This window comes from Xiphophorus hellerii, chromosome 1, assembly GCF_003331165.1.
Source record: "Xiphophorus hellerii strain 12219 chromosome 1, Xiphophorus_hellerii-4.1, whole genome shotgun sequence".
NCBI lineage: Eukaryota > Metazoa > Chordata > Actinopteri > Cyprinodontiformes > Poeciliidae > Xiphophorus > Xiphophorus hellerii.
In genome coordinates, this window is record NC_045672.1 from 10,615,963 (window position 1) to 10,641,059 (window position 25,097).

Consider the following 25,097-nt stretch of genomic DNA (forward strand, 5'->3'; position numbering starts at 1 on the left):
AAAGCAGTCTGTCCAACATCTTAATGGGCAGAGTATGTCCTCAAGCTTCACATTCCGCTGAATCATATTGTCTCATCATCAATCATTGTAATACATCTTCAAAGTGAGGCTCAGTCATTAACAATAGCCTCTCTCCGCCCAGAGCCCACTTTTAATTATTTATTAATTTTTTCAAAGTGACTTCATGAGATCAGAAAGATCCAGAAAATGGTTCTGAAGGATGATTCATATATTATTAAACTTTTTTTTTTTTTTTTTTTGGTCTCCTAATCAGTGCGATGCTCCTCATGTTGGCTCCGACTTCCTCTTCCTATAGTGATGCGGCTCTGACTCAAGATGATGCTGAGGCTGTGGGTACCGCTTTAAAGAAGCGGATGCTGACCACGCCCTTCCGCGAGCCACCGATAGAGGGCGCCGTTTCGATCCCAAGCAGGCCGAAAGAGCAGCAGCTTTTTACCTCACTGCCCTTCCAGCAGCATCTCACCTTCAGCCGGCCACACGCACATCCGCCGACGCCCCTGACAGAGACCACCGGAGGCAGGAGACACAAGCCGCGTCTGGAAGAGAAAACCAAACGGGGCGAAAGCGTTCAACACCAGGGCCAATTGATTTAATAATGTAGGGCTTGTTTTTGCGGTTTGACATCTAATTTAGCCTGCCCGCTTCACTGCGACACAGAAATCCCGCATAGATCTACCGCAACCTTCTCCTCGGCTTGTCACGATCAACCCGTCTTGTCTTCGTGCCTTCCCGGACGCAAGCAGTCGACCTCTTCCGCGAGTCCGTTGCTGTTTGCGTTTTTTCTTTTCTTTTCGGCAGTCAGATCAGGCCGCATCTGCTCGTCTCCTCCCCCCCTCCGCCCCCCAAGCCTCAGCAGCATCTTTCCAGCAGCATCATCATCATCACCATCATCCTTCTCATCAACGCCACCCTCGAATCTGCGCAATGGCCGACGTACCAGCGGAGTGCAACATAAAAGTGCTGTGTCGCTTTCGCCCCCTCAACCAGTCCGAGATCGTACGCGGGGACAGGTTCCTGCCCAAATTTCAAGGGGACGACACCGTCATCGTGGGGGTGAGTGAGGATGGGGGAGCCGCTTTGTTGCAGGCCCTTCATCAATAAATCACCAGCCGGCGCGACCCATCTGTTTGGGTCGGAGCTCAGCTGTTAAACGTGATGCAGCAGCAGCAAATTACAAACGCAGCGCTCCTTTCTCTTATTCTGGTGTCTGTTGCATGACAAAGCGCAAAAGTTTAGCATTCATGTGATGTTTCTGAAATGCGCACGTCGGCCTGTTGCGTCAGCTGACTGTGGTCTGCGTGGTGCTTAGATTGTTCTAGGGTTTATTTTTGTTTAAATGTTGCGATTATTGCAGCGGTTTCGTTGAAAATCATTGATTCTTATTAACGAAGAAGAAATACGGAAGCTCATCTAGTTCATCATTGCCTACCTTGCCTTAGTGTTAGAGGCCCTGGGTGGTGTATTGCCCCCACCTCCTTACACTGACAGTAAACACATTTACGGGTAGCATGTTTACAGTGCAATTCATTAGTGAATTTTATTGTATTTTATTTTTTTTAAAGTGCACTGAAGAAAGAAAAGATGTAAATTCTGCCATTTTAAAATTTGGGTTGATGACATCACAAGAGGCACAACAGTGAGTGAGTTCCTCATCAGGAACTACAAGCATGCAGATTTACAAACATTTAAAAGGGCCAAACTGACCATGTTCCTCTTTCATATCGCTTTGGACCTATAAAAGAAGAAGAAGAGGAAAAAACATTGTCACTGTGCACTTAAGTGATGAAGGAAGACTTTATTTTTGTCAGTTTACAATTTTTATGGAGATAAATTGTCCCAAAAACATTCAAGCATAATATCTAATCTTATTAGATTGTACATTATTATAATCAGAAATCTTTCTATGCTCTATTTTGATTTATTCATTTTCTAATCCTTTGTGGTCCAGACAACTTTTATAAAATATGACAAATTTTGGCCCAAGCTCTAACCAAATATAACTAACTTCTGGTTGCAGATATTATTATTTATTATTATTATTATTAAACATGATCCTGGGTTAGACAGGGTTTGCAGAAAATGTCACATTTGCAATAAAATATGACTTTGTAAATATAATTTTCAATTTTTGAAGATGAACTTAGGGCATCATGTGTGAATTCAAGAGCTCTCTATGGCCTCCAGGCCAGCAGGGGGCTCCAACCAGGAAGTCATAAAGTTCTCCTTTGGGTCAGGTTGTAAATCCTATTCTGGTTTTCTCTCTAAAGTAATGTTACATTTGGACAAGTTTTGACCACAGGAAATTGTCTACAACGATTATATTGTAACCCTATCAGCAGAGGTTGCATCTTTTTTATAATAGTAATGTAGTCTGCTTAATTCTGCATAATAATACAGTTTGAGAAATAGGTTCTGATTAAAAGCATGGAATGAATCTGGCTTGGAAACAGACTGTAGTTGATAGTTTTTTCTAATATTTTAGTCTATAAGTAATTTTAAAAATATGGCAATATTTTTGGAAAGTGTCTCTAGTTTCTTTTTGATAATTGCTTATCTCTTTAAACATACACAATGTAGATGCCATATGTACTAACAAAATGAATTAACTCAGCAGAATCTTAATGTTGCATGTGCTTTACATTGTTCACTCGTGGCTGCTGCATACGTCAAACATAAAAGGGATGCAAATAAAGTAGAGTGCCTAAAGACACGTTCCAAAAAATGAGAGGATAATGTTGATTTAGATTCTCCTGTATCTTTGAAACATAACATGCAGAGCGACAAACTACGGTGAAACTATATCCAGTGATGAATGCAGAGATCTCATCTTGACCTTCCTTTCCTGTGTTGGCATTAGGTTGGACACTAGAGCCAGAAACCGATCTGTGTAATTGCCTAAAGAGCAGATCAATAATCATTCAGAGACAGCATGCATTACTGCCTGACCTGGTTTTTCATGTCTCTGGCTTTTAGCATCTTTCTCCTCTTGGGTCTTCCAATAATTCTTTGTTTTTAATTTCTTGTACTGTTTCTTTTTTAAAAAAAAATCAATCCTCTTGGCTTTCTTTATTGTCTCTCTTGTCTCCTTCATAAAAATTTAGGGAAAATTTGGTTTCCCTAACGCTTCCTTTGGAGAGTGACTGTCTCTCCCTCGTAAATCTCTCTGACTTGCAGGCGGACTGCAGATGAGTCAGTTTGCTAATGATGATTAATACAGCTCAGTTTCTGGCTGCTGACATTACTATAGAAGGCTGGCCTCAGGTTCAGATGGGACAGTGATGGAGGTTACTGAGTCACTTACCAGTGTGTCTCACAGAGGCTGCCTACATTTGATGCGATTAAATAAAAAGTATACCATTCTGGATTTAAACACCAGCATATGGATAAAAGTACTCTCAGATAAAATGACACCAGTTTAAGAGTCAGTATTTGTTTAGAAGGTCTGTATTTTATTCAGACATTAGCATCTTGCTTGGAAAGATATAAAAACAAAACAAACTATTCCTGATTTATTACTTGTATGGAGAGTAGAAGTGATATGTACCATATGTAGAGTTTTACAAACCAAATAAATAATAACAAAATGATTTGGAGATGACATTTTAATCTGGCTTCAGTATGTAAATTTATCGATTAGCACAGGTAGCATCACCTAAACAGTCGTCTTTCCAAGCGTATTCCAGGGAATGTAGATCTTCGTCTTCTGTCTGAAATTCACAAAAAGATGCCAACATTCCCAAATCCAGCATTTCCATACCAGACAGGACAGGATAAAACAGAGAAACTGTTTTATCCTGTTAGCCTTCCTGTTATTTGGTGCAAAACATGCTCTCTTTTGTGGGCCGAATGTACTGTAGACGTGTTGTGGAAACAGATGATTTCAACATCTCTATGTGCTGAGACACTTAATAAATGCGTAAAGAAGTTACTAAGTGTTGTCCATGTCAGCCAGCAGAGTTTACATGCTGCGTGTTGGTTGTTTGGACAACGATTGTGTTTTTATCTACAGTGGTGAGTAACCAATCAGGGCTAATGAAAGTGAAAATCCTCAAATTCCAGTCCGCATCTGATATCTCAGTCCATCTTTATAAAAAGATTACTTCTTTATTTAAAATAAATTGCAGCAGAATATCATTTTGCTTCTTGTACTTTTTTTAGCTTCAGTTTTACTATGAAATCTACTGAAGACAGATCCACATGGTTTTACTAAGGTTCTTTTGAGCATGGTCATGTCAGAAGTGGCAAAAAAATGGGGAAGAAATCTGAAATGGTTCCTTTTTTAAAAAGTCAAATTAAAGAATAGCACTGAAAACTCACTTAGGTGTAGATGTGTTTCAAAGCCTGTAGGAGCAACGAAACAAAATTCACTTAAAAATAAAAAGTGGTGATAACATCCTGGTAACATTGACCCATTAGGAAAGAAACCCAAGTTTCTTCACAGTAAAGCACTTTATCAACCATCTTCGTTATAATGCGCACCTATACCGGCATGTCGGATTATCAACAAGTTGTACAGAACCTAGTGTAAAACTGCAAAAAATATGTTTAGCCAAAATTTATTTTCCAAAACATTTTCTTCTCTGATGGCATTTTTAACTGTTTGCTTTGCTTTCGTTTTGCTTTGTTGCAGGGGAAGCCGTATGCATTTGATCATGTGTTTCCAACCAACACCACCCAGGAGCAAGTCTACAATACCTGTGCCAAGCAGATTGTCAAGGGTAAGGTCAAACTGAGAAATATATCCACTGCTAAATCTACTCAAAACATTACAAATAATAATAAAAACAAAATAAAAATCTGACTATCATTTATTTGTCGTTCTGTCTTTCTACGTGCAGATGTGCTCAGTGGATACAATGGCACCATCTTTGCATATGGACAAACATCCTCTGGGAAGACTCACACCATGGAGGTCCACATTATATTATATTATATTATATTATATTATATTATATTATATTATATTATATTATATTATATTATATTATATTATTTTTTGTGTTCTGTGGAGAAAATTTGATATTTCTCTTGCATGATTGACTGGCAACAGTCCGTATCTTGTTCAGCGAAAACGGTGGACAGAATAAGACAATTATAGAGAATCTAGTTAAACTGTTCAACTGTTTTACATTTACATGACACTATTTATCCACTGCTTTGCTTTTGGTTCTGGTTTGTTTTGTTTCTGCTCCAATAGATGGAAGCTGGACAATGGTTTTAACAGAAAATATCTATTTTAACAACTGGTTATCTGTTGTCCTGAAAACAAGACAATAAAAAAAATTGTTTTTATCACAAATCTTGCTATTTTTATATTATAAATTGTTATTTGTAGTGTTTTAAGAGCGTTATTGTAAAAAGAGCTTTCATCAACACTTTGATCTGGACAGTAATGGCCGTCTCACTAACTTCTCAATGCTATTTTTTCATCTGTTTTTCATCTGTTTCATCTGTTTCAGGGAAAGCTGCACGACCCTCACCAGATGGGCATCATTCCTCGCATTGCTGAGGATATTTTCAATCACATCTTTGCGATGGACGAAAACCTGGAATTCCACATCAAGGTCTAATTTTAGAGTTGCTACATCTTGTGTCGTGAGCATTTCTTGTTTAGGAAGTGTGTCTTATTTAGATGTTAACTTTTTTTTACCTCCTTTTTTATTTGCTGCCCCCTTTTTCTTCATTTGCTACATCAGGTCTCCTACTTTGAAATCTACATGGACAAAATCCGTGACCTGCTGGATGGTTAGTAAATAGAGATTGACAAGATATTAAAAGAATAGTTTGCTAATGTGAAGAAGTATTTGTTTAATTTATTTTGTTTTCTTTTGGCTATAAGTGTCTAAATCGAATAGATCTGATGTTATTTTCACGTTTCGTTTCTTTTAGTGACGAAGACCAACTTGTCTGTCCATGAGGATAAGAACAGGGTTCCATATGTTAAGGTTGGTAACAGAGATGCTCTATTTTCTTCGTTTTAGGTTCTAAGTGAAACACTGGCTGGATTATTTCGTTATTACGTCAACGATAACATCTCTGCCTCATTTTCTCCTCCACTTAGGGATGCACTGAGCGCTTTGTGTCCAGCCCTGATGAGGTTATGGATGTGATTGATGAAGGCAAAGCTAACCGCCATGTTGCTGTGACCAGTGAGTATCAGTACAATCCCATAAAAAAACATTTATACGTACTATAAGTGACGACTCTTTAAGCTTTATCACATGTTTTATATATATATATATATATATATATATATATATATGTATATTTTATTTTACAATGCGAACTCAAACTTTAATAGATATTGGACTTTTATTTGATAGACCACTGCAAAGCAGGATAGGCTGTGAAGAGGAGGGACAAGGATACATCATTTTCATAATATTTTATGAAAATATTTGGTTTTTAGGGATGAAAATCTGAAATTGCCATCACCCCCCCACCTCCTGAGTTAATACTTTGCGGGGCCGTGTTTTACAGCATTTGCAGTTTGTCCTTACATTTTAAAATCATGCTGTACGTTGTCTTGGTCTATCACAGATAATCTCAATAAAACACATTGAGGTTTTTGATTGTAGTGTGACAGGATGTGTTAATCATCTTCATAATGTAACTGTTGTGAAGATCTGTATTTGAAGAAACACTCACGGCTCCTACTGTGGCCAGTGTTATTGATAATAACGTGTTATGAGTAAATGATGGTCAAGTTTCTGTGGCCCAACATGGTTCCTTGTAATGTAAGCTCCTCATTACAGGAAAAAAGGACTAGACAAATAATATGAACCGAGATTTCAGTCAAAAGTTAATCCCAGATACAGAAAAATCATATTTCAAAATATAATTTTGAAATATTTATTTAAAAAAAAGAAAAGAAATTACAAAAGTAGCTTTGTAAATTCAATCCATTCATCTTCTAAAAAGAAATAAGAGAAGAATCTGGTGCTTAAATCCTGGGATGTCAGACAGGTGAGTGAATTATTGGGATGCATGACATCCGGGATGGGAACAGGAGAGAAGAGCTGTGGGAAAGTGATGAGTGACGACACAGCAAACCTGGGCCGAACACGAAAGAAATGATTACGCAAAAAATTAAAGAATAAAGCAAGAGTCCAACACAGGGACACACAGGACAAACAACCATGCGTACACACACCAAACATGCATGTTTTCTTGATGAAAATGAAAACATGCACAAACATACCTGTATGCGGTTTGAATTTGATGAAAAGATGCAAAATTTTAAAATGCAGTATTGTGAAAAGTCAAGAAAAACAAAATTGATCCCCAAAAAAATAAATAAAACCAGAGGCAGAGAAAATAAAACTTGGACATCCCTCCTTAAAGGTTACAACATTTTCATTAAATGGGACAATTGTGCATTTTGCTTTATTTTTGCACTTTTGTCACTTCAACCCTGCAAATTCATTTCTCTGTTCTCTAGTTGTTGTTTAGGTTAGTGCAATATCACAGGTTTATAATTAAAAATGATAACTTACCATTATTATGTTATATTCAAGTCTATAATTATTTCAGATATTGGTGTAAACTGTTTTTAGTATAAATGCTCTTGTATTTTTGTATTTTTTCCTGCTTTGGTTACAAACAACATGCTCAAGTAGAACATTTTGTCCATTTATACACTCCCTACAACCATAAAAAAATATATTTAAAATGTCTGTGGTTTTATTTGCTCACTCACGGTGATAAAACCAAAGGCAGACTGAAACAAAAGGGGGAAGCATTAGAGGAGCTTTGGGAATCGGTGCATTTAAGACACACAAGTCTCAGACTTACAACAATCTCGAACATGGAGGGAGCTGCACGCGAGCAGAAGCGGCTCTCAGATTTGCTGTAAGCCGCATTCCTGTGCGGCGCAGGGTTGTCCGGTTCCCGTCGCCGCCTGCTGACTCACGGTGCTGCAGAGTGATGTTGCTGATAGCAGCCTAACGGGGCCACAGTCTGCCGACGCTGAGCTGATGCCCTCAGATATCTGCAGAGAAACCTGAACTTTCAGCCTGTGAGGCGGTTCGATCAGGAGAGTCATTTAGCAGAGTGCTGCTCATTTATCAGCGGCTCGCTGTGAAACGGGCAAATCCTCCTGCTGCGATGTTGACCGCTTTGATCGATTGGAAACTAATTGTAGGGAAATTTTTAATTATTAAAAGAACAACAGGTTACCGCTTGCACTTCAAAACACTCTTTATTATGAAGAGATTTGTGTCTTTAAATTAGATGCTTACATGGCTACCGTGTAGTAAAGATAATTAAGTTGCCTTTCATTCAAGTCTAGTTACAACAGCATAATCTCAAACTCAATCACTGGCTTCTGTTTTCCAACCGTGACTTTTCCGATATGTTTTCCTTTCATTCTTTTCCAGAAAATCGATTTTCTCCATTTTAATTGGTTGGAGGGGGTCAGGAGAGGACACCATTAATGTCAGAATCCCCAAGGCAATAACTAATTTGCCCCATATAAGAATAATGTCTGTAATTGTCTATCACATAAAATCCCAATAAAATAAGTTGAAGTTTGTGGTTATAACCTGACAGAATGTGATAAAGTTGCAAAGGTTCTGACTAATTTTACAAAGAGCTTTATCTTGGGTAATAGATAGACTGGTGGCTACACATTATAAGATATGTGAGGCCCTACATTTGTCGATTTTCTTTATTAAAAAGTTAGTAACAATGCACCATATTTCAAATTTGTCCAGTATGGGTGCTGGTTCATCTTGTGCTTTATTTTTGTTTCCCAAACTTAAATGGATCATTTTTAGTCCCAATCGCCATAAATCGCATTGTGATTTTCTTAAGTACTTGCTCTGTGTTAAATTTTTGTCTTTCTCCAGACATGAACGAGCACAGCTCTCGCAGCCACAGCATCTTCCTGATCAACATCAAGCAGGAGCACGTGGAGACGGAGCAGAAACTGTGTGGGAAACTCTACCTGGTGGATCTGGCTGGCAGTGAGAAGGCAGGAGACACATGCAGGACCGACAAATATTCAACAACAGTGAATTCTCACCAAATTCAGAACGATGATTATTCTTCTTCGTGTCCGCTTCCCCCTCCAGGTCAGTAAGACCGGAGCTGCCGGTTCTGTCCTGGACGAGGCTAAAAACATCAACAAGTCTCTTTCCGCTCTGGGGAATGTCATCTCTGCCTTGGCCGAGGGAACGGTAACAGCATTTGTTTCTGTCTTGATTCCCTGTTTGCCATTTCTGTTTTTCTCTGTTTTATTAAATTGCTTAATTAAAAGACAGACAAAAAAGAGAGATTTTCTCCTCAATTGTTTTTGTATAGAAATGATCAACCTGTAAGCTGAAAGATTCAGTTTTTCCAAGGTGTTTTAGGACAGAAGAAAATGAACCAGTTTTACATTTCCATTTGTTCAGTTAGATGTGTTTTAACTCAAAGAGGAAAGAGTCTTTCTGTCCTGCTTGTTGGCTGAAGTTTTCACTCCCTCCTTTCCTTTCTTTTCCTTTCCTTTCCAGCAACACAGATTTTTCCATGAAATGCCAGAACCATCCAGCATGTTGTCACATTTGTTGGCTAAATAACTGTCAGTCTGTAGCTCCTGTTTCAGGCTCTGTACTTCTAACATTTAAAATAACCAAAAAAATCAGTTTCTGTTCTTGTTCTATATCTCGCTTTTCTCCTGCTCTTTGTCATTTATTTATTCATAGTCTTTTCTCTTCTCCGATCTTTCATCTCCTGCAGAAAAGTCACGTTCCGTACCGCGACAGCAAAATGACCCGCATCCTGCAGGACTCGCTGGGCGGGAACTGTCGCACCACCATGTTCATCTGCTGCTCTCCGTCCAGCTACAACGAAGGGGAGACTAAATCAACTCTGATGTTTGGACAGCGGTAGATACACAGTCGATTCAGCTTTGACAAATATCTAATTCTGTACAGAGCAGACAATAAAAAAAAGAGAGCTTGCATGAAACCGTCAAAAACTGAGCTACAGTAAATGGAAGAAGTTAAAGAAATAGGAATACATTTAAAATAACTACTGTAAATTAATGCTATTTTCATGCTAAAGTTTTAAATGTTCATTTTCTTTTGTTAGACAGTATATTTTTTCTCCACTTATGTACTTACACTTTACAAAACATTCAAAACATCTAATATTTTTCTAACTTTTAGTTTTTACAATCTAAGCTGAAAAGATTTTAAAAAACACAACTTCCCTCTGAGATTACTAATGTTTCTTTTTTCATTTTGATTCTTAAAGTCAGAGAGGCGAAGAACATGTGCTTCACTCTTCAGATTAAAATGCATTCTCTGTGTTTCTGCTAAAGAAAATGCACAAAAAATCCTTGTGAGGAGATTTTCAAATGAAGTTTGGACAATTGTTAGACTCATCCTTAATGACATATTAGACATTTTATTATATAATCATGGTAAACCATAAAAAATGTTTTGCACAGGAATGAATCAGGACAGTGAAGTCTTTTGGGCATGAACTAAAATTCAAATCATTTGCGCTAGATAGAAATAACTTATAACATTTTCCCATAAACATATTTAAATGTTGTCACATTGCAACAACACATTGGTTATATTTAAGTGTTATTTTTTATAAACCAACACAAAGTTGCACATAAATGGGAACTGGAAATAAGATATTAACTGTTTTTGTTCCTTTCTCTCACCCTGGATTTCACTCATCTCTGACCCTATGCATGTCCAAAGCATCATACTGTGTGATGTTACAGAATGTGGAAAGAAATTCTTATTTATATATTAATGATAAGCAGTCTTAATAAAGCAATTCTTAATTCTAACCTGCATTTATTCCCTGTCCTTCTCCTGGTCACAGCGCCAAAACCATAAGGAACACGGCCTCCATTAACCTGGAGCTGACTGCCGAGCAGTGGAAGAGGAAGTACGAGAAGGAGAAGGAGAAGAACAAGACGCTAAAGGAGACAATTCAGAAACTGGAGACGGAGCTCAACCGCTGGAGAAACGGTGCGATTAAATGTCGTCCTCTCTTCCAATCAGGCCGTCGTTTTGGCTGCATAAGTTCTGATCAGACCCGAGATGCTACATCGTGTCTTCTGCTTCGTAGGAGAGGACGTACCTGAGACTGAGCGGACCACGTCAGACATGGTGACTCGCATCGAGACCGTGGAGGAGCGCCCCATTCTGGACAACGACACCTCCTCCATTGTGGTTCGCATCTCCGAAGAGGAGCGGCAGAAGTATGAAGAGGAGATCCGCAAGCTGTACAAGCAGCTGGATGACAAGGTTGAAACCCACAAACTAAAACAGTGCGGCGTCAGTTAGTTGCTATGTAAACTATGTTAGTTTTATGTTTGAGTAGACGTGCAAAGCTGCCCTCAGAATTGGTATTTAAGACTGATTATGTCCATCCAACTAAACTAGGGAGCATCAGTCAGAGAGACCAACAAGATCTGTGTGACGCTATACACATTTGAGTCCAATGATTCAATTTTTTGTAACTTTGCTACATTTTACTGTCAACAAACTGGGGCCCAACGTGGGGCTCGAACCTACGACCCCGAGAGTAAGAGTCTCGCTCTACCGACTGAGCTTGTCGGGCTCAGTCAGGTATTTTCAACATTTTAAGGGTCAATATTCATGATATCATGTTCGTTCCAGGATGATGAGATCAACCTGCAGTGTCAGCTGGTGGAGAAACTGAAGCAGCAAATGCTGGACCAGGACGAGGTGAGAAAACTCTCCCAAATGTCCTAAATGATCCGATTCTGCCTTTAGCTCTCAATACGTTCTGTTGTATCTTTTACCATCTTCATGCCGGCAGCTCCTGGCCTCGTCCCGGGGAGACGGGGACAAGGTCCAGGCTGAGCTCGGCAGGCTGCAGGTGGAGAGCGACTGCGCCAAGGCCGAGGTGAAGGAGGTCCTTCAGGCTCTGGAGGAACTGGCCATTAACTACGACCAGAAGAGCCAGGAGGTGGAGGAGAAGGGCCTGCAGAACCAGCTGTTGGCCGACCAGCTGTCCCAGAAAATGGTACGTTTCACCTTGACTGCGATTGGTGGAGGGAGTCAGATAGAAGGAGAATCGAGCTGAGAGGCAGGAGGGGGAACAGAAGGTCCATTCCTGGCCACGCTGCAACAAAGAGACACGCAACTGTTATAGTAACACAATTTCAGTGAGTGGAAAGCAGTGCAGGAATTTTATGAAATTTAAATATTGGATTAGAAAAATCTGTTTATGTTTTAGATATGTGGAAGCTGTGTTTGTACTTCTGTTAGTTTTTTTTTTTTTTTTTAACTGAATGTTTGTAAAGTAACGTAAAGCAATTTCACCGTCTTTGCAAAGTTATCAATTTTTTAGTAATAATCTTTGTTACTTTTCACCATAATGCTTCTATGGTAAGTGATTCTGGTAATAACTCAGCGATCCCGAGTCTGTTGTTTTGTTCAAAGCCCAGTCTGGACCTTTTTTTGAAATTACGGTCATTTTTATCAAGTCTGCAGACCCATCACTCACTATTATAACAAGTATCGAAATACAATTTCCTGGCTGGAAAGATGTCCATTCTAGCTCTACGGTTGACTTGTGTGCTTCTCCTTTTCCCCCCCAGGCGAGTCTGATGGAGCTGGAGGCGGAGCTGTCCCGTATGCAGGAGGTGAGCGGTCAGCAGAGGAAGCGCATCGCCGACGTCCTCAACGGACTCATGAGGGACCTCAGCGAGTTCAGCACCATCGTCGGGAATGGAGAGATAAAGCTGGTGAGCACAGCTGCAGAACTAGAAGTTCAGAAAAGCTCAGGTTTCATGTGGAGGTTATGGAGGCAGATTACCTTAAAAAGTCTTAAACTCAATTATCTCAGTTACAGGCTTCAGTAGACTAAGATTCTCCATGATAGATTTTATTTCAGTCATACATCTACAATCATCCATTTTTTTTTTTTTGGGAAAATGCTCTGTGGTGTTAATTTGTTTTATGTGCTGGAGTTTTGCCTCAGGAATTTGGTTGTTGTTCCCCTAATTTGCAAAAAAAAAATAAATAAATCTCAATCCTTCAGATTTTGAGGACAGTTCTTGACTCTTTTTATGAGTTCAGAGATTTTTTATGTCAAGTTTAGTTCTGACTCGTCCCTTCCAAAACTTACATCTTCCCTTCATGAAATGTTTCTTTAGTGGGTTTGTGTTCTGACTTGCCGTGAAGCAACTTCAGCTTTGTCGCAGACCGACTGTTAAGTTTTGAATAAGAACATGTAGAACTGTTCATGTTTAGAAAAGCTCAGGTTTTATTTATAGGAAAGTAACCCTTTCACTTTGGGCTTACAACGTTCTTTTGTTTTTAGCAAACATATCTTGTAAACAGTGGCCCAAAACGTCAAATTTAGTTCCCCAACAGAACAATCTATTCAATTTTTCACTGTAAATATAGTTCTTAAACCAAAATCATAAAAACAAATTGATAAAAAAAGGTTTTATACTGAAGTAACTATAATTAACTGAGAGAAATTTTGTTGTGATTGCCTGCTCTTTGTCCTGGTGTAAAATTGGACGACAACTCGTTCATGTTTGTTCGCGTAGCCTGTGGAAATCAGCGGCGCCATCGAGGAGGAGTTCACCGTGGCCCGCCTCTACATCAGTAAGATCAAGTCGGAGGTGAAGAGCATGATGAAGCGATGCCGCCAGCTGGAGAACATGCAGCTGGAGTGCCACCGCAAGATGGAGGAGACCGGCCGGGAGCTCTCCTCCTGCCAGCTCCTCATCTCTCAGGTGCCAACGCATGTAAATGTTGAATTAAAAAAAAGAGGAATAAACTGAAAAAAAGAAAAACCTGGACAGATGGTTGAAGGGGTGGAAGGGTTTTCATGGTTCATGCTGTTGTTCGTGTTTTCTGTTCGTGCAGCATGAGGCTAAGATCCGCTCTCTGACTGAGTACATGCAGAGCGTGGAGCAGAAGAAGAGGCAGCTGGAGGAAAGCCACGACTCCCTGACCGAAGAGCTGGCTAAGCTGCAGGAGCAGGGTAACAGGCAGCACAGAGATCAGGAAAACCTGTCAGCAAAATAAATTCTGCTTTCTCTCTTCATGTGGCTTTTTTTTTCCCTTTTTGCTTGTTTGCCACTGAACTTACAGATAACTCTGTGCTTGAGGAGAAAGATGGAGAAAAGGGTGAGATCGAGGATGGAAATACGAAGGTAACAAAGATTTTACCTTGTGCGTTTAGGAGAAAGTTGGTGTACTTTCCTGTAAAAAGGTCTTATTTTTATTTCTATTGCAACATGACTTTTATACCATTCTTAATTAGTGATCTGAGGATGGAATTAAAAACTTTTGTTCACGCAAAAGGAAAATTTGGAGTTCTTAGACCAATTTCTTTTAAGATTTATATCTTAATCTTAAGATTTATATCTTAATTCCTTTAAACCTCAAATAAGTTTGACTCAAATGACACTCCTGAGCTTCACCTGCTAAAAAACTACACCAGATGTTTTGATTTAAGTGTATAACGTACAGACAGCACAGACATGGTCTATTATCAGTCAGCATCTTTTAATGCGCGTGGTTTTCCCAACTTCCAGAAAGCGCTTCGTCAGCAGGGGGAATCTCACCGCGGCCTCCATCACAAGCAGCTCGCCCGCCTGCGGGATGAGATCAACGAGAAGCAGAGGGTCATCGATGAGCTCACCGAGTCTGTCATCATCTATTTTTCTTTTACCAAAAGATTGTCTTCCATCCAATCTTATATTTTAAATAGTTATTTGCTATTTTACCTGTGTTTCACATTGAAGGAACTGTGATTTAATTTATTTTTCATTTCCCTAAAACTTCAGTCGCAACTCTAAGCTGGAGCTGGAGCTGGCTCAGGTGCGTGCCGACTTCGATCGCCTGAAGAGTCAGGACAGCTGCAAGAGCGAGCGCCTGGAGGAGCTTTCGTACGTATCTGGGAGTTTCAGTTTCACTAAAGCTAGATTCGGATTAAAGTCATAATCCTGATGTTCAAGAAAAAAGAAATGAAAAAGAAAAAATCATGGCCATTTAGGATGTACATGAGCATTTATACATATGTGAGGTCAGAGGGGATTGATCTGAGTTTTTTTCCAGCAAGGACCTGAGAACAACTGAACGGATGCTTTTACTGCTTTTTGTTAGATTCCTGCATGAGCGCCATGAGCAGACCAAACAGGACCTGAAGGGTCTGGAGGAGACTGTTGTGAGTAAAACAGACACGACTCTCCATCTACATACAACTCCCAGAGTTTCTCCCTAAAGGACTGACACTGTACTAAGTTTTGCATAACAGAGAAAGTAGTTGTTTTTACCGCAGGTCTACAAGACCAAAACAATGCATTTTTTTTAATCTAGCAGTTTTGTAGTTTTTACAAGCTTTTCTTGTAAAAACTACAAGAACTACATCAGTCCTCAATTGTTGTCATCTGGGCAGACAACAGTCGTGTGATTGGTCCAAATTTTGAATTGGGCTTGGTTCACACGCTGAAATGCTGCGGTGAGAGAGACTTATGAAGACTTTCCAGAGGCTCTGCACTTGAGTTCTCTCTTATGGAGCATCTGTAGACTTTAACCATCTTTCCGTCTTCCAGGCCCGCGAACTCCAGACCCTCCACAACCTGCGCAAGCTGTTCGTTCAAGACCTCACGTCGCGGGTTAAAAAAGTAAGGAACTCAGCTCTCAAGAAACCCGTGAGCTGCACGCGTCTCACAAAGACTTGCGAACATATTCATACGTCCTGAAATTCTTTACATTTTGCCACATTACGATGACAGATTGCACATTTTTTTACTTCAAAACGATGTGATAGATCATACCTTACACAAAGTAAGGTATGATGGAAGGAAAAGGATTCATGGTTTGAACATTTTCATTTTTAAAACATAAATATGACAAGCAGCAGCTCAAGTGGGAGAAAAGACTGCTGACATGCTTTATGGAAAACAAAGGCAATATTAAATGAAAATAACTGACCTCTAAATCTCTAAACACATTACAATCCTGAATAAAAAAAACTATTTTAAAGGCTGAAACTGGGGCACACAACAATGATAATATGTTTTTTTATTAAAAAAGGATGCAAACTATTAATTGTTTATCTTCCACTTTTCAGTTATGCTTACTTACTGATGTGACAAAATGTAAAACCTAACATAGTATGAACTTTTGATTTTTTGAATATTTTTACACAAATATTAAAAATATACTGTATATTGTCATAAACAGACAATCCATCAGCTCCTCCGTTAAGAAGCTTTCCCTTTATGATTTTCTCTTGTTTTGCTTTATTTTTTATTTCTGTCTCTGCAGAGTTCCGAAATGGAGCCTGATGATAGCGGGGGGTCTAGCACCCAGAAGCAGAAGATTTCCTTTCTTGAGAATAACCTGGACCAACTTACAAAGGTTCACAAACAGGTGAGAAGCGCATAGAGAATGAGACGGGTTGTAATAATAAGCAACGTGATCCTGTAGATTGGAATTACAGCTAAGAGAAGACGTACAACATTAATACAGCAGAGTTATTATGATACATTATTGCTATTTTTTACAAACACACAAGTAGATGAGTTTGAAACTAATAAATGAAGATCTCTGTGAACTATTTATTTATATTGGTTCTGTGCCTTTAAATCGGTTGTATTTCATCCTGTTTTCTGTTTCTCTCCCCCCCCAGCTGGTTCGTGACAATGCAGATCTGCGTTGTGAGCTTCCAAAGCTGGAGAAACGTCTTCGGTCTACTGCTGAGAGAGTTAAGGCCCTGGAGAATGCACTGAGGGAGGCCAAAGAGGGCGCCATGATGGACCGCCGCCGCTACCAGCAGGAGGTGGATCGGATCAAGGAGGCCATGAAGTCTAAAACCACGCTAAGGCGCCCCCATGCTGCACAGATCGGTACAGTTCTCTCACTTATCCTTCGCAGCACTCAACCGTGACGGTGTGACTGCGAACAGATGACAAATCTCATGTGGGGCTTGTCATTCCAACAGCAAAACCAGTGAGACCAAAGCAGCTGCCTGTAAGCAGCTGCTCTCCCACCAACCCGTTCTACGCCTACATCCGGGCCACCGAGCACGCCAACGCCTACAGCAACGCCCTCTTCCAGGGCAGCATGACACCCAAGAGCTCCTCCAGCATCGACTGCAACCTGAACTCTGTGCAGAAGCAACACGTGAGTTAAATACTCCCTCAATCTACGCCGTCTTTGACTGGAGTACTTAAACGTTTTTCCATATTTCTCCATGTTTAAACCAGAAACTGCAAAGTCGCCTGCGTTGAATGTGACAGACCAACACAAAGGTGGTAATTGTGAAGCAGAAGGAGAACGCATGATATTAGAAACATTGTTTATGAAAGTAAAGCACATTTAAATAAAGAGGTTAAACCAACGTGCTGCCGTTTAGCATATGGAATAAAATATGTGACACCAATGTTTGTAAGAATGTTTTTATAAGAGACTAATGTTATAGATTCAAGAATGGGGCAGAGCTTCACTGTCCAGTAGATAAACAACTGAAAACATGCAGACGCAGAAACAATGAAATCCCTTATTCATGTTTTAGAATGGCCCAGTCAAAGTCCAGCCATAAATCCTCATGGAATATATATGATAAAACTTGAAAACTGTTCTTATTAGAACTTTCAGACTTTCAGAAATATTCCAGTAGCTTGTGTTGGTCTGTCAGGACAGCTGAATCAGCAAAATACTCTGAAGTTAGTGGTGATTATGTGACAAAATACTATCAGATACCAGGTACTACTTTGTAATACCTTGTACATAAAGACGCACAGAATCAAACGAGCTGATTTTGTGCTGTGAAATGAAGAGATCTCGCAGGTTACCTTGTTTAGTTGCAACGTTTTCCTGTTTGGCAGAGTTTCCACAGCTCTGGGCTTACAGAGCAGGGAGATATAATGGAGATGTGCTGGAGTCCTACCCACTCAACATTGACAACGGTAAAATAAATAAGTAAATATCTCAACTGTTGTGGAGCTCTAATTGTGTTTTCACATCTTCTTAAACTCCTGATTTTTCTCCAACAGGAAACAGCATCAATGAAACCAGAGACATAAATGACAACAGGTGAGAGCTCAAAGAAAATATTCACCGTTTTATTCCCGTAAAACAACAACAAAGGTTTTTAATCTTTTTTTTTTTGTTGACGGCTTTATTAAGAGTCAGTCAGCTGACCTTTACGCAGCATTGTTCAGATGAAACACACAATGTTTTTGTGTCTGCTTCATCAGAAGTGACGTTCACTGTGGCAGCGAGGTGGACGACTCAAACAGGCACAACAGCATGCAGCAGCAGCAGCCGCAGCCGCAGACTGCTTCAAGTTGTAAGTTTATATGAATGTAACCTTTAATCTAACAACCACATACCTGATTCCTCACTCACTTAGAATTTTAGATTTTGTTGCATCCACGCACTTCACTTTCTGCATAAAGTGATATTAAAGGGCAGAATTCCTGATGTTGTCCAACTAAATACTTTTCCCCTCTCGGCTATCAATGTAAATAAACCTGCAGTGGATGCAAACCCAGTAGGAAAAAAATACTTCTGTTCTGTGTTTGGTTTGGCTTTTGCCACTAAAATTAAATCTTGTTGTTTGTTTGTTTGTTCCTTCCTGTTATTAATCTCTATTTAATTGTCTTTGCAGAGCTCAACCAAACACTGTAACCCTTGCAGGACCCTCCCGTTTCGTTTGCATGCAGCCTCTGTGACCTCCGTCCACCGCATCACCACTGAAGATGAAGATGAAGATCCGTAGCCCTGTGGTAGATGAAGCCCCCTCCGGTTCCCACGGTGACCTTTCTTGCTCTCCGTTTTGGGCTTCAGTCCCTTCCGGTTCAGCCAGTGCTGAGCATATTCTCTCAGGCTCTGCTTTATTCAGACAGCCTAATCGCAGATGAATCTAAATTATTGATCCGTGAGTTCATCAAGATATCACTGCCTGAGGTGGCTGAACCGAACCAGGACTGGACCCAGATTGCTCGATGCTCACACTTTGTAAATAGTAGTGCTGTATACTCCTGTAGTTCTTTTTCTTCTTTTTGTTTTTGACCAACAACTGTTTGTCCAAATTGCCACACTTGCTCTGCCCCCTTGTGCATATTTTTTTCGCCACGCAGGGTTTAAAAAGAAAAAAATGGGAGTGACCATGAATCTTTTATTCTGTCGTGAATAAGAGCATATACCAGTCGGTTGACACCTCAGTCTTTTTGTGCATGCCGCTTAAGTTTCCTGGCCAAGCTTTCAAATCTCTCTGCATGTGTCCTATATGAAGCTGGTGACGGATGCAAGAAACGAGAAAGGAGAGAGGGATGATTTCCCTCAGTCCAGATCTTGGTGTCAGTGCCTGTATGTTTCCTATCTCAAAGTAAATCTCAGTGCAGATTTAAATCATTGTAAATTAAAAAAAAAAAAAGGGAAAAACACAACAAATATTCGAGTGAATCCCAGCTCAGACTCGCAGTTGCATTGAGTGGATCTCGACTGATTGCTTTGATAATGCTGCAGCCGTACGATGGCCGTCCTTACATTCCCTGCACCGCTCGCACACTTCAATATCCCCTTTACCGAGCCTTAACATCAACTGATACTTCACAGTCAATTGAACTCGCTGGCATTTGCATAAAGTACATTTTTAATTACTACCTCTAGAGCAGCTTGTTGTTGATGAATATCTTTCTTTTCAAATGCTAATTAAAAAAAGCTGATGCTAGAGTTTCTACAGACAGTTGTAACTTTAGAATAAGAGTACGTGTAAGTAGATTTTGACGTATTAACCATAGCTGTAGTTTTCGTCTCATGCCGGTTCATAAAAAAATAAAAACATTTTTATTTCCTCAGAGCTTGGCCGATGCAATGGTGTTTGCAAAAACAGCCTTTTCAGCTTTAAAAAGACACAATGAAACTTTGTTGTCATTCTTTGTCACAAGATTTGACTTTAGATTTTTGCGTACATCCACTCCCAAATGTGCAGAAAAGCAGAGGCAGGTTTTTTTTGTTTTTTTTTTAAACTTTTGACATATGGGCAGTTGCCCAGGACGGCATTAGAAAACGAGCTGCACAAACACCATATCCACTATGTAACCTATTTATCTGTTTGTCGCGTTCTTAACAAGTTTTCTATCATTTTCTTACATGTGCAATTAAATGAGAATTGGTACCTCCACGTTGTGGCCAGTCCTGCTCGCATTGGGACAAAAGGGTTTGTCTGCTGTTGGTCACTTTGTGGCCACATGGGCACGAGCTGTTCTGTGACGCCTTGTTTTCCTAAAGTGGTTGGGTGCTAAGTTTGGCTTTGCACGACTGGGGAATGAAACTGGAACCGTTTCCATGGGTGTTTGTATCATGGAAAGCAGAATCGAAAGGGAGGAAGTAGCAGTGGATGTGGGGGGGCGGCAGAAGGAAGTGAAGTTTCCTTTAGAGACAGTATGGAAGCTGTTACTGGGGACCGAAACATTTAATGCTTCAGGTTTTATTCCCGACTGAGCAGCCACCAGTCTGGGACTTTTTGAAGACGTTAGTGTGTCCTGTTGTTGTTCTTCTGCAAAATCCTGACCAGCCAATCAGGATAGAGGAAAGCAGCACTTCATATAGGTGGGAAAAGTAAGGTGTTTGCTGTGAATCATTGTCTCAAAAAGGAAAGGAAAGAGTTAAAAGGAAAAGTGAGCAGCTAAACACCCAACCATCTTCTGTCTTCTTCAATAAATCTGACAGAACTTTAGAGTTTAATTAGCCAAATACAGCACACAAAAAAACAAAAAGCAGATTTAACAATGCTCAAACATTTATCCCGTGTGAATTCCTCCGTTCTTTTTCATCACATTACCGCTCGGTCTGATGCTCTTGCTGGCATTAATAACATCTCAGGGCTTATTACACGCATAATCAAAGCAGGCATACATCACCGCCATTGTCTTCCTCCTGAGCTATGTGATTGCTGATGAACAATCAATCCGATCAGTATCAGTGTATCCTCCTTCAGTCTAAGCAAAAGAGCGAGGTGACTCGTAAGATTGGAAAAGATATGTATATAAATCCAAATAAACATGCCTCCGTTCTAACTCATAACCTTTCAACCCTGCAAACCTTCAATCTTATATCATATTTACATTTTTTTAATAGATCTGCATTAGAAGGATTGTGTAATATGTCGTCATCTGCTGTTACACTGTCTGAACTCAACATATGTACGATACATGTGCTATATATTGGTAAACCTGTAAGTAAAAAGGCGCTTCATGACATAGTAGGATGCACGCTGACCTTCAGAGAAATGCTCCTTTTATTTGTTTCTGTATGCTTCTAATTGTAGTGTTGACATGACTATGTGAAGAGTCACCTTGCAGAATATCTGTAAATATAGATTCATCACTATGCTGTATGTAAATCTATGTGTTGTAGTAAAAAAGTTCAATAAAACTGTAAAAACGGTGATTTGGTGTCGTTCTTGTTCACGCCGTGGTATGGATGCTGCACGATGAATGTGAGAACAGATGGAAATGGCGCCATCTAGTGGTTCATATGGTTAAGGTGCAAAACTTTCAGATTTTATTGAATGAACTAGGAAATACTGTCATTTCTCCTTTCTGGGTAATTACTTTGTAGAGCCACTGTAATGTAGTCTCATTCAGCTTTACACTATAAGAAATGCATTCTTTCCAGTTTAAGCTCAATGAGGTTGAATGAGTACAACTTGTGATCATCAATTTTCAAGGTCGGCCCACAAATTTTGATAAGTTTTTAGGTCTGGACTCACAAACTGAATGACCTAAGCCAGGGGTCTCAAGCTCCAGTCCTCGAAGGCCGCAGTCCTGCAACTTTTATATGTGCCTCTGCTGCACCACACCTGAACAGAATAATTAGGTCATTAGCAAGACTATGAGAACTTATCTACACAAGGAGGTAATTAAACCATTTCATTCCAGTGTTTTGTACCTGTGGCACATCTAAATACTGCAGGACAGCGGCCCTCGAGGACTGGAGTTTGAGACCCCTGATCTAAGCTCTTATTTTGTAGCTCTGGCAGGATGTTTAGTATCACTGAACCTCAGTCTCAACCTTTTTTTTTTTTTTTGCTGGCTGTAACATTTTCTAACAGGATTGCTCTTTCTTTCGCTCCACCCATTCCCCACCGACTCTGACCAGCTACCCCAGGGGTGTCAAACTCCAGTCCTCGAGGGCTGCTGTCCTGCAGTTTTTAGATGTGCCACAGGTACAAAACACTGGAATGAAATGGCTTAATTACCTCCTCCTTGTGTAGATCAGTTCTCCAGAGTCTTGCTAATGACCTAATTATTCTATTCAGATGTGGTGCAGCAGAGGCACAACTAAAAGTTGCAGGACAGCGGCCCTTGAAGACTGGAGTTCGACACCTGTGAGCTACCCTGTCCCTGTTGAAGAAAGCAAAGCATGATGCTGCCATCACGACGTTTCGCCATGGCGAATGTGTTCACATGTGTAGCTTAGTTTTCTGAATTAATTCTTTTGCATACGAATCAAGTCAAAGCAAACATTTGTTCTGCTCAGCTAACTTTTAAAAACAGCCTTAGCGCAGAGAGACATTATCTATGTTCGTAGCGAAGGGTTAAAAATATCGTCACACAAACAGAGGGACTCCTTCTCATCTGGAAAATGCAGTTATTGCACATTTTCCAGTTCATACAGTGTTTCCTGAAATGCCTAAACAGAAATTTGCAACTCCTTTCAGTGACTTCATTTCCTGCTCTCTGGCTTTATCGCAACCTCTGACCTAAACAGGAAATTGATGTGAAATGATCTAAAAGTGGAGACTTGCCAAAGAAAAGCTGAGATCAAAGTAACGTCAACGGCAGAGAAATTAATGAATTAAGCTGCAAGCACTGAATACACAATAACCACAGATTTAAAAGGTGCTAAAAAATATAAAATATACATTGGTGGTGTAGTTTTATGGACTCTTGCTTTTGTCAGCGTTCACAAAATACTGCTGAGACGAAGTAAAGCTTTGCCTTGAAAGGTACTTCCTTTGTGTCATTTTATAATAAGCTCCACTACATCGTTCCCATGAGAAAGGAAGCAGTGATGTAAACAGCAGTGGCATGTGAAGCATCTTCAGGCCACTGTGGGGTTTAAGTAAATAAGAAGGATGCAGATTAGCTGCTCGGTAGCCTTAGTTCATATGACTGGAGTTGAATATGAGACAGATCTTTGCTTCTTTTTTTAACTTAAATATTATTATTGGTTTATAACATTCTGCATGGATGGATGCTTATACGTGTACAAGAACCAACTACAGTGACTATCTATAGCAACATTGAGATGGAAAAGTTTCGCATTTCATGTAGATTTGATCTAATTTTAATTTTATTTTATATTATTATGACATTATTGAGAAATCCATGAATATTTTTGGACATGTAAATTTTAAACAAAATTTTTTTTTTTGTTTGTTTGTTTTTATTAAAGTTTTAAAAGGTGTCTTTTTCTATTCCTATCACTCACAAATATATTGGCTGTATAAAAATGAATTAAAATTCAGATATGCATTTAATTTGAAGAATTTCAAATTTGTACATCTAATTTTTAAAAAGAACAACGCATAAGCTGTATGTAATTTCAAAATGAGAAAAGAACAGTTACTGTTACGAAATTTACACCGATGATGATATGTAGAGATGTGAGCCTAATATACAAAATACAAGAACATGATGGCAAACTAATCTGATCCATAATCTAATAAATAAATAAATCAAAAGACCTTTAATCACACAGATACATCTATAATTTCACCGTCATATGTTGCAACAGAGATGTAGAGTTGACACTCAGACCGGCTCGGTAATTAACAGTACAGTGTTCAGCTTTGACAGTAATTGATTTTGGGGTTCGTGCGCATGCCCGCTGCGCGCTTCCGCGCCGCTGGGGGATCGATCGACAGCAGCGGGGCTGAACGGACGGCGACAGTCCGCGGCAGGCAGGCGGTCAGTCAGTCCCCCGTGTCCCTCATCCCGGTGGACGGAGCTCCGCCAGCAGCGGTTCCTGTCGCCTTGCGGGGTTCACTGCAGCGCCGCAGAGGAGCCAAGCCACAAGGTAGAGACCTGTCAATGAACGAGCTGATGGTTGTTTCTCTGTAAAGCTGGAACATCGTCGTTTACAGTGTTTTACAGGCAGGGAGTTGCTAAACTGAAAGCTGCGGCGCTGAATTGCTTAGTTGGTAAAATGATAGAAATGATGGTGACAGGCTTGGTCTAGTATTTAGGTTTATTTAAGATTTTGTGGACAGCCCGGTTATCAAATATTTAACTAATTTGGCTTGAAGGTTTCACTAAATAATTTTTTCCCCCCCAAAATGTCTAACTTAGAGCAGCTTAAGTTAGAGCTCCAGAGCAGCTCGCCACATTTAGAGAGTACTGCAGTATCCCTCTAGCTTGGTTGCATGTAGTTACTTACAGATGTGAAGCTCTTAAAGTCTGCACATTTAGGCTTTAGGTATATAATTCCTTAATATACAGGAATTATTTAACTGTATATTAAGGTGGTTTCTTTCGCAATCTTGTCTTATTTACTGTAATCAATAACTACAGTTGATGAAATGCTGCTTAACACATGCACTGAATTTATATCACCCGATACTAATGGCAAGTCACTGTTATCCTGCCAAACCCACTAGCACTCTGAGGTTGGATTTCACTTCAGCAAAAATCAATTAAAAAAAAGGGTTGAGTGAGCAACGAGGTTGATGTTTTTAATCAGGTGATAATCCTTGCTGCTTTTATTCTTCTGGTCAGTCCGATCGGTTTTATAAAGCCAAGACTGATGATGTGATGACACGCAGACACCCTCACACGTACAGGACCCTGTGGTTCGGTGTCGCCGGTGGGTCCAAATGAACGTGGCTGAGGATTTGATACCGGGTGTTCATCACTGCTGCTCAGGTCTTCAAGGAGATATTTGTGAGTGGAAGTGAGACTTGTGAAATGGGCACTGACTTCTGCTATATCCACGTGTCTGCAGACTTCTATTTATTTTAGACACCACTGTGATTAATCATGTCAGAGAGTTTTAAGAGCGTTGGATGTTGTGCTTGGGCTCCTACAGTACTTATGTAAGCCTTAATTTGGCTAAAAA

General features: G+C 39.9%; 1 protein-coding gene across 1 annotated transcript; it reads left to right on the plus strand.

The window, feature by feature from the left end:
• The first annotated feature begins 454 nt into the window (after positions 1 to 454).
• On the plus strand, positions 455 to 21,425 carry kif5aa (kinesin family member 5A, a). Its single transcript, XM_032571206.1, has 29 exons — positions 455 to 1,074; positions 4,652 to 4,739; positions 4,860 to 4,933; positions 5,481 to 5,585; positions 5,718 to 5,766; positions 5,911 to 5,966; positions 6,083 to 6,170; positions 8,871 to 8,995; positions 9,096 to 9,200; positions 9,742 to 9,890; positions 10,849 to 10,997; positions 11,098 to 11,276; positions 11,652 to 11,720; positions 11,815 to 12,021; positions 12,599 to 12,745; positions 13,559 to 13,747; positions 13,881 to 13,998; positions 14,109 to 14,170; positions 14,555 to 14,664; positions 14,807 to 14,908; positions 15,126 to 15,186; positions 15,575 to 15,646; positions 16,293 to 16,397; positions 16,657 to 16,873; positions 16,969 to 17,150; positions 17,855 to 17,935; positions 18,023 to 18,062; positions 18,227 to 18,318; positions 18,640 to 21,425. Exons 1-27 carry the CDS (start codon positions 946 to 948, stop codon positions 18,050 to 18,052), a joined length of 3,048 nt encoding a protein of 1,015 aa, XP_032427097.1. The 5' UTR covers positions 455 to 945; the 3' UTR covers positions 18,053 to 18,062; positions 18,227 to 18,318; positions 18,640 to 21,425.
• Positions 21,426 to 25,097: the final 3,672 nt, after the last annotated feature.